General features: G+C 36.1%; 2 protein-coding genes across 2 annotated transcripts in view; both read right to left on the reverse strand.

The window, feature by feature from the left end:
- Positions 1–339: 339 nt before the first annotated feature.
- Positions 340–1,950, reverse strand: LOC132112321 (testis-specific gene A8 protein-like). Its single transcript, XM_059519763.1, has 2 exons — positions 1,182–1,950; positions 340–754 (listed from the first exon to the last, which is right to left on the reverse strand). Exons 1-2 carry the CDS (start codon positions 1,948–1,950, stop codon positions 702–704), a joined length of 822 nt encoding a protein of 273 aa, XP_059375746.1. The 3' UTR covers positions 340–701.
- A 5,963-nt stretch (positions 1,951–7,913) lies between these two features.
- The window catches only part of LOC132100254 (protein NDRG2), a 28,643-nt gene continuing 26,074 nt past the window's right edge, over positions 7,914–10,482 (reverse strand). Inside the window, exons 15-16 of the mRNA XM_059505796.1 lie at positions 10,414–10,465; positions 7,914–8,778 (exon numbers count right to left, since the gene is read on the reverse strand). Coding sequence (XP_059361779.1) covers positions 8,615–8,778; positions 10,414–10,465 — 216 coding nt within the window. The 3' untranslated portion in view covers positions 7,914–8,614. The remainder of the gene's footprint in view (positions 8,779–10,413; positions 10,466–10,482) is intronic.

Consider the following 10,482-nt stretch of genomic DNA (forward strand, 5'->3'; position numbering starts at 1 on the left):
TTACAATTTTTCTTGATTGCTAAAATACTTTAACCAGGCTTTTGAACTAATATTTCAAAACCATAACGCCATTTTTGACAAAAGAACACCCATTTCGCTGAGCTATAAACACTGTTCCCCTGCTTTAACACATGAGTCAGATTTGGTGAACTTTAACTGCAAAACTCTACACACAAAGGCAAATAAATACAGTAAAATATAAAACGAAAACGACAGATTACTTCCATGTTTTTGCCACAAAATTAAATTTTATTATCTAAGGAAAGAACATAGCCTTCTCCTTCTCCTGCTCTCTCCTTTGCAGATGCTTTGTGATGTGGCTACACACCACTTTGCATATTTATCTTTCAGATGGGATTCTGCTTTGTCTGTCATTGGTTGCTCAATTATTCAGATACGAAACTATCAAAACACTTTTTAAAGTGTTTAAAAAATTGTTTCACATGACACTTTAAATATGTATGTAACTTATAATATTAATTTAATGTTTATCTAAATATGTTACAATTTATATGCACTTTGTTCTTGACATCTTATATGAGATATTATAGGGAATATCTGCTGTGTGTGATAGCGGTGTACGTACATTCACAAATAAAGAAATGCTGAAGAACATTTATTAACATTATGTCCAAAAAATCTATTATTTTCTAAACATATGGAAAATAATTAATATATAAAGTCATCCGCTGGATTGAGTCTCAGTGATCTCCAACTCTCCACTGAATGAGTGACAGCATCCAGGTAAGAACACCTGCACAGAAACAGCATTACATCCTCTTTGTTTAGGAGCCCAATTTAATGAAATTAACATTATTATATGTTCAGGGAACTAGTGACTTCATTTACATCCAATATTCAATGAAGTGAATTAATAACTCTCTTTCAGCATAAATAAAAATAAAATGACATCAAAATATGTATATGTATCCTTTTACTCAAATCACTCTTCTACTTAGTAAATTTTTTTCTCGCTTGAATATCTATCAGATACACAGCTAACAGCAGTTAAACAGGCTGACGCTTAATATTCTCATAAGAACAATGTATAGAAATGAAATCCTGCAGAAAAGTCTTCCAAGTTAACTCAAACTTAAGTTTGACTCACAAAAACAAACACATTACCATGTCCTACAAAAGCCTGAACCACAATTGGTAAGAACTGATCTTTAATATGGTACCTGCACAGAGAAGCTGATAGATTGAAAACGAGACTGTAGCTGTTGCTCCACTTGTAGTTGAACCCGTGATCATCGTGGCTGTTGTTGTAGCAGCTGTTCCCGCCATTGCAGTGGTTTCACTAGCTGCCGGATTGGCAGATGCTGAAGAAGCTGGAGATGCTGGAGATGCTGGTGATGCTGTAGATGCTGGAGATGCTGTAGATGCTGTCGATGCTGGTGATGCTGGTGATGCTGTAGATGCTGGAGATGCTGTAGATGCTGTCGATGCTGGTGATGCTGGAGATGCTGGTGATGCTGTAGATGCTGTAGATGCTGTCGATGCTGGTGATGCTGGAGATGCTGGTGATGCTGTAGATGCTGGAGATGCTGGAGATGCTGTAGATGCTGTCGATGCTGGTGATGCTGGTGATGCTGTAGATGCTGGAGATGCTGTAGATGCTGTCGATGCTGGTGATGCTGGTGATGCTGTAGATGCTGGAGATGCTGTAGATGCTGTCGATGCTGGTGATGCTGGAGATGCTGGTGATGCTGTAGATGCTGGAGATGCTGGTGATGCTGTAGATGCTGGCGATGCTGAAGTCGCTGTAGAAGATGGAGGTGATGTAGAAGCTGGAGTCGCTGTAGAAGCTGGAGTCGCTGTAGAATCTGGAGGTGATGTTGAAGCTGGAGGTGATGTCAAAGCTGTAGATGTCATTACTGTGATGGTGGTGCAGTGACATCCATTGATGAGCAGAAGAGCAGTTACAGCAAAGAGACTCAAATGCTTCATCTTCCTTCGGGAAATAAACGTGTTGAACCTTGCTGAATAGACAAAGGTTTGATTTGATAGATTATATAATTCTACTGAATCATAAAGTGTAGCTGGACTTATAATCCAACGTGATCTCATGAGAATACGTGTGTATTTTTACGTAAAATTTGGTTCTACCATACGTACATTTCCTTACGTTTTCATGCACATAAAAACTTACAACTTTGACGTATTTATATTAGTAAAACGTACAAATACTTACGTGTTAGCAGCTAAAAAACTTAAATAATCTAACATAAAGTGTGAATGTATACGAATTCCCATGTATTAATATTAAAATCGTGGCTTTAATGATTTAAATCTGTTGTATTTAATGGTCATATCAATACATGTTTTTATTGAAAGTAGTTTACTCATCTAGCTACCTAATGCTGCAAACTCCTTTCGGGGGATTACATAATGTTAAACGAGACTACACTTTGAAACCTTAAAATGAATACAATTTATGTAATTGTTTAACCATTTTTGTTATATTTTGTTGTGCGATTTTCTCCTATCCAATGACTGACAATACAACTATAGATACACAAAAGCACAGCATAAAACATCACATCCATTTTATTTGTTTGCTGTACTCCATATCTTTAGAATCCAGATGTTTGCAAGGAACATATCCAAATTCAGCTCTTTATCAATCGATCTTCATCTTCATTCTCAGCAACAGCGACCGTCACAGTCAAAGCCCGCGCTCGTTATGATTCGAATTTGAAAATAGCGCCAGTGCGCCACCCTCGAGAAACGTTACGACAGGGTTTACGGCACTGATATCGAAATCTCATTGGTTCTAACCAAATTCGTCACAGATTGCGACATGCCGTGTTTCAGGTGATAGACATTTGAAAGCCAGCGCGCCTTCACGGAGAGAAGACAGATACATCATTTCACGGATTAATAAATTAAATTCTGCTCTGTACCCTATAAAAACTATTACCTCCAGAGAGGACTGCGACTGGAACTCATTATCATTTGAACTACTTTTGGTACCACTTTTGATATTTTCGCATAAAAATAAATGATTAACGTTACACTTGCTTGTCTGTTATTTGTTTATTTATAACAGTAACTTTATGTAGTTTTAAGAAATGGTTATGAGTAGGTTTAGGTGTAGGATTAACGTTAGTGGCTCAAAATAACGTTTTAATGTTATATTTTTGCTAAAATTGTGTTTTATTATGTTTTATTCTTTTAACATTCTTTATAAAATGGGTAGGTTTAGGTTCGGATGGGGTTTAGGGATCATACATTTATAAAAAAAAATTATAAAAAGGGAAAATATACATAAATATATTAAAAAAAATAATCAGATACGCATTTAAAAGCAGCTTCATGAGCAAATTTCTATGGATAACTGACTGGTCAGAGAACACGTTCTATCTACGTATTTGAGGTTGTTTTTACGTAAATTTAGATATGTATCGAACTTGTAATTACGTCCAGATAATACGTAAACGACACTGTAAATACGTAAAGGCACATACGTATTGGACAGTTTTAATTTACGTCTAAATATGTACGTTTTGATTGTGAGATCAGGCTGTATAATCACACTTGGTAAAGTTATATCCACCTTATTGTGCAAGTCTAAGTTATTTTCTTTAAATGTGACTGATTTATTAGCCAAAATGAGTAAATCAAAGTGCAGTAAACGGTAAAAAATAAAATAACAAATAAATAAAAATTAAATACTTGCGCTACAAACCAGGGTGTTTATGATTATGGTAATTAAGAAATTATATATTGTGTTTTAAAATATTAATTACCGTGGTGTTTTGATGCCTTCTTTCCTCTGATTTAACTGTTCTGTAAAATAATGTCATTGTTAGTCGTCCACAGGGAAACTGCTTCTGGCCTAAATTATTTTACTGTATAAGTAGGTTATGAAAGTAGGTCATAAATACAAAGTATAAAATATATTCATCTAGCTAATCAATTGTGAATTCATAGAAATGTATAGTCCGATAATAATACTGTTAGTAAATGATGTAGCTTAAATGAGTTGCCCGTTTAAATTAATCTTTACATTTACATTTAATCATTTAGAAGAAGCTTTTTATCCAAAGAGACGTTCAGATTAAACTATTTATAATATGAGTGAAGATCATGAAGGTTCACATACCTGCTCTCTGTGTGGTTGTCACTTCAGTCGGTCGGTGGCTGAGGTTTATAAGTGTTTGTGTGAATAATCAGATCTGTGATCTCTGTGGAAACCCCTTTCTGACCCGCTGGGTAATTGTACGTTTCGATGAGGAAAGGGATTGGGTTTCAGCACTTCCACTTATTGTTCTTATGTTAGAGGTTGATTTCAGCCCTTTAGCAACAGACAGAGCTGTGTATCAACACTGACACACGAGTAACCATGGTCCAGTTTTATATATATATATATATATAGAAAATAAACTATTACAGGAGCATCTCACAATCTGCCAAGTAACTTTTTGTTTTGTGAGTAGCCCAGACTACATCTAAAAATAGACTAGGTTTAGAGTGTTGAATAGGTTTGTGAAAGTTCAAATAAGTAAAATCAGCATTAATACTTTTAAATAGAGAAATGTGGTTAATGTGAAATACTTTTGGTATGTTTACTCGGGATGTTTTCTTATGGGCATTTAATATGAAATTGTGATTGAAATCGTGAAAAACAGTGTTGAACATATACAGTAGTCAACATTTGAAATGGATCGTAAACGTTGTTCTAAGACTGGAACGCATTTTGGTTTTTGGTTTTAGGACAACTTTGAAGAAAGGTGTTGATCCACTTCAAATGTCGACTACTGTATACCTTAAATACACCTTCAAATTTCAGATAATTTGAACATATTGTTTTGATAATGACAAAAAAACTAAATTAATGCATCAACTGTCAAGTATATGCAAATATTTGAATAAGTTAGGTCTACAATAAACATGATTATATCGCTAGAATGATCACTATCTTAGCAAATATGTGTATATAAATACATGTATATAAAGCAAACAAGTATTTAAATTACTAATAACCATAATCACACATTCATTGTGAACCATTTAAATATACTAGAACAAGTTCAGTGTACATGCATGACAAGCATTTTTAAACGTGCAAATATTGCATGTATTTTATTCCTTTAGTTACATTTTTAGAATCCTCATATAAAAATAAATTGTTATGATTACGAATCAGTTATGACCAATTAAAAAGAGATTGTCACAGGTCCACATAAAAATATTTTACATGACCAAAAAGTACATATGAAAATAAGACTCAGATAACAGTGCATCATTTTGATCCCTTTAATTACTTTTTTTTCCAGTTGTTCATAGTATTACACAGAGAAATTAGCCACACAAATTATTTTGATTGCATTCTGTTATTCATAACAATTTTTTTTTTGTTAATTACATTATTTCCTTTTTAAGTGCTAAAGCTAAGAAAAGTTACACAAGAACTAGCACACTGATGTCTAATCCATGAGGACATTGAGACGTAAATCTATTTCACAGAAAATAAAAGGGTTTCATTGAGGACAGTTAAAAATAAAAAAGGGACACACATTTACATTCACACCGTCCGAACACACACCACAACATTATCCATTCTTTTCCCCATTATCTGTATTTTATTGTGCCATTATTCTCAGCTTTATTAAGGTTACTTCTCTATGTATTTGGCAAAAATGTCAGATCTATTTCTATTTTTGGTAAAGGCTCTTGTGAATCTGGGATGATCTTGCAGTCTTTACGCTAGACGCAGTTACCAACATTTAATTCAAATTTCCATTAGAAACAAAGAAGAAAAATACCAGGTTTCCCACTTACGCAATCCATTAAAACATTCTGTCATGAACAAGAGAAACAGCTCTAGAACGGGATAAAAAAGAAAGAAGAAAAAAACTAACATACGCTGTACGAACTTTCCAATTAACTTTGATTATTCCGATTTATTGTCGTTTTCAGGGCAGTGTTTTGCTGAATGTGATTGTTACAATGCATTAGGTTTTGGTCTATGTTGTTATTGGCAAGTGTTAGCGATCCTGGAAAAAAATATATCGCAAAAACTCAGTGATTTCGGTATTCTTTTGGAGCACTCTATATCAACATTTCTATAGGTTTAAAGTTGAAACTTTGCAGCTATGATAACCTGCTAATCTCAATGGCTTGCCGATTGGAAGATGTCTTGGAGCTAATGGGTCACTAACATGGCTAAACCCTGCTGGCAGTGAAGGGGCTGGTTAGTCAGCAAAGTGAATTTGAATTGCTCTGAAGCGCCACATTTCTTCTGATCAAACTCACACATAATTCTCTCATTGTGCTTTAAAGTTAAAGCACTGCACGCACGCTCAGGCATGCCAACATGTACTGTTTTACTCTGTGTACAAGTCTCTATGGTTCAGCATTAGATCACACCATGGCTATAAGTACACTTCTAAGTTGTGCTAGTGCTCTCAAGTTACCTTAAAATGAGGAAATTCCATTGAAAGACAAACGTCAGCATCACCATGAGGCCCCCCTCAACGTTTCCAAACAAACACTTCTAGCAGACTAACAGGGTTAAACAAAGTACTTTGGCCGTACCATGACACTTTCAGGGTATCAGGTGGCAAAACTATGGGCCTTTGTTATATACCACAGTAGACTAGCTACTAGCTGGTGATCATAGTCATATCTGCTGTACAGTGATACTTTACTCCAAAAAATATGTGCACCAATTTAAGGCAGGCTACACATCCAAAAACTCGCAACTCACTCTCATGGCAATTTGTAGGCCTAAGCATTTTACGCTTTGGTGAATTGGTGGCTAAGTTGTATGAATTTGTCTGCACTGACCGTTAAGTTTAGATGTGGACTTAGATGTTATTCTTTATATTGTATGTTTACCTACAAATCAAATCGTATGAATTTATAAAAAATCACCACCTCCGGTGAAAAGGACACATGGCAGATGAACTTCTCTTTACAGATCAGTAGTTCCTTGAATTAAAAAAAGACATTATTAATTCATTATTATTCATCCTTCAGGTATTCTATTTCTCAAACTAGTGGGTGAGGTTAGAGCTGGACTTGTGAAAAAGTGTGTTTCCATGCAATTTTGCATCATTGCTTAATAATTTCTTAAATGTTGTCCTTTTATTTGGGAAAGCCTCTAAAAGCCAAACACCTAATCATGTAAATGCCCAAGACACTCTGATGACAGTTTGTAAGTATTTTACAATTTGGCGAATTTTATGAATTCTAAAAATCGCACAAATCAAATCGTTCAAATTTTCTCATGAGACAGGGTTTAAATGACTTTAATGCTGTTCTGTTGACCCATTCACGACACACAAGCTGAACAAATTTTTCATAATGCTAGAGTTGTTTTTTTATCTCATGTAAACAGACATATTTTGTTGCGTTATCATTGGTTTATGATTTGCAGTAAATCCTCGAGATGGGTTTTTTACAATGACCAAATTTTGTAATAGTTATCAGCATTTTGTTGTACACATAAACACACTCTGTTGGAAGCACTAGTCCGATTCTTTTACTAATCGTGCTCTCTTTCAACTGAACGTCATTGTGAAATAGACATTATTTACTTGAATAGGCTAGTCTTCATAATCTTTCATCAAACTCGCTCGACCTTTGAAACAACTTTCCTTTACGGCTGCCGTCATCAATTCTTTTTATTCCCAACCACCATATAAGCTAGACACCATTAATTCGATTAACACACGATTCCCCACAGATAAACTGAAACCCCGTCCGACATTTAGGCTTTATCTGGTTTCTATGAAAATACATCCGATTACAGAAGTAGCCTAAAATGTGAACATCATGTCACATGACTTCAAAAGAATGACCCCTGTGTCTTTTTTGTTGTTCTCTCGCACTCTCACACTCTCACTGTCATTAAACAAATTTAAAATCCTTAAAAAAAAAAAATAAGAGACTGACAAGGTCAATGAAATTCTGGCATGCATTTCAAAACTGGCAAAGACCCCAATGGCCCTAACCCTGAAACCAAACAAATCAAAGTAAGATAATACAATTACAGTATTTTATCTTTCTCGCTTTTAATGTATATAGCTTCTTTAAGGGCAAATGGAAGACATGAGGTGGCTGTCATCGACAGAGACGAGTACTTCGGCCTAAAACTTTCACCAACGTCTCCGAAAATACTGTACTCCTCTCACAGCAGCAGGATTGTATTACAGAAGAAAATAATACAAAATACAAAAACTAAAGAAAAAAACACACACACACACACACACCAAAAAATAATAATCACATAGAAGTTGATAGACACATATTATGAGCTTATTTACTCTTTTCTCTATTCTTTTGTTTAGAAATTCAACATGTAAGTAAGAGAAACATTGTTATTTATCTTTTTTCAGTGACCCTCGTTGTTATTAATATTAATAATCAATATTCATATTAGAAGTATTACTATTGGTTAACACTAAATGTGGGTCTCACTAGAGGCCCCGCCCATGCCACAGAGTTGCTCTATCATCTGCCTGACGGGTCGGTGAAGGGTGAAGGGTGAAGGGAGGGAGAGAGTCGTCATCATCCGCCCGTCTTCACGCACAGAACTCACTTTCCCAGAGGACTCCAGCGCTCCATCCATCTGTGCACCTCTCTCCCCCCGCTCTGGCGCTCCTCAGCACGACACCTCCATGGTATGGGACGGGCTCGGGGGCAGCTGTCCACCCTGCGAGCCCTGGGACAGCGTGCGGGATCGGGAGCGCGAGCCCTCCATGGAGTAGGAGGAGGAGAGCGAGGTGGTGCGCGAGCGCGAGAGACGCGTCATGCAGGACGAGGCCACTGAAAGAGAAGAAAAAAAAAATGATGCATTTAGCAGACGCTTTTATCCAAAGCGACTTACAGTGCATTTATCCTATCATGTGTTCCCAGGGAATCGAACCCCCAACCTTGCACTTGATAGTGCAATGCTCTACCAATTGAGCTACAGAAGAAGCAGCGGAGACATTAGAATCATATAACATAATATGATTATTATTACAATATTATTACAATATGTGTTAATAGTGTTCTATATGAATATTGTAATATGAAATGTATTGCTGTGATCAAAGCTGTATTTTCAGCATCATTACTGCAGTCTTCGGTGTCACCCCCCCCCCCACGCTGTGCATTATATAACAATGTTTTATACTTTAAATAACTTTGTAAGTAGTAAAACAATGCAAATGGGGCAAAACTGTGTTTTAAGTTTAGAAATAACTTTGAGTCTCCCCCTCCATTGCCTCGCAGTGCTTTGGTCCAAATGCCTGCGTTCCTCTTTTACATCACCTCAGTTGTCTGTGGTTTTCCCGCAGAACTGGGCTACTTTAACACTGTTTCCCTAAGCTGAATCAACCCCAATAACGTGATATGAATGTGAATTTTACCTGATGAACCCTGCCGAAAAAATTGTATTTTACCCCAGAAACCTGATTTTTATCGGGGAACCCCCTTCGAAACACAATTGGGCTAGTTCTGAGTAGCAATTGGGCGGGTTTTGTTGTGAAATCCGGTAACCTTGAATCACATGCACATACACCCACACACACAAGTCCGGTGAGCGAGAAATCAATAGTTGTGGAACTCGAGTGTCAAGGCTATTTCATTCACTTAAACATCAGATGAACTGATTATTTCTCTTTAATACACAGTTCCATTGTATTTTTTTTCTTTGATGACTCCACTATGTTACCAATAGCTAACCCTAACCCTAACTTAACCCTATCCCTACCCCTACCCCTAACCTAACCTAACCCTAACCCTAACCCTAACCCACAACAGCTTGAAGTCGTCTAATTTTGGCTGTGCTAACAGTAGTAAGGCTGTGTAAGCTTGTTCTTTCAAGTACAATTTTAGCTGTATTGTTTGGGTCCCCTTCAAAAATTACTCTTGACACAATGTATGTTTATTGTCCCCCCACTGTTGGAGGAGATGTATGCCCCTGTCACATGATCCTCCAGAAATTATTCTGATATACAGCGCCACCTATGATCCGATCTCCATGAAACTTTGCAAGCTTGTTCAGAATCATGTGCTCACTTAATTTCATGATTTTCTGAGTTTTCATTTAGCATCTATAGGCTTCTGCTCATATTTGATCCCCTTTTCTAAAGGACACCATTACAGCTCCCCAAAGGGTAAAAAAAAAAAAACCCAATTCATATGCTGTTTTGCTGCTCAAAATACATTTCTGATTTCATAAAATGTTGAGTTGCTTTATTTTGTGGAAACTACATTTTTAAAAGCATGTATTTGAAATAGAAATATTTTGTCAAATGTTTTTACTTTTGTTTGTATCGGAGTAAAAGTACTGATTTCTTTCCAAATAAATCTTACTGAACTGATGATATAATTAGTTTGATTTGTATTTCATATTTGGTGTTTCATGGTTTTTTGTGATGTTTCTCAATAATAACATGCTCTCAAGTCACTTACTGTATCCCATGCCTTGAATGAAGTACTTAAACGCTTCTGTCAGTTTGCTGGGCTGGAGAGACACACATT

The sequence above is a fragment of the Carassius carassius genome, chromosome 2 (assembly GCF_963082965.1).
Source record: "Carassius carassius chromosome 2, fCarCar2.1, whole genome shotgun sequence".
Taxonomy (NCBI): domain Eukaryota; kingdom Metazoa; phylum Chordata; class Actinopteri; order Cypriniformes; family Cyprinidae; genus Carassius; species Carassius carassius.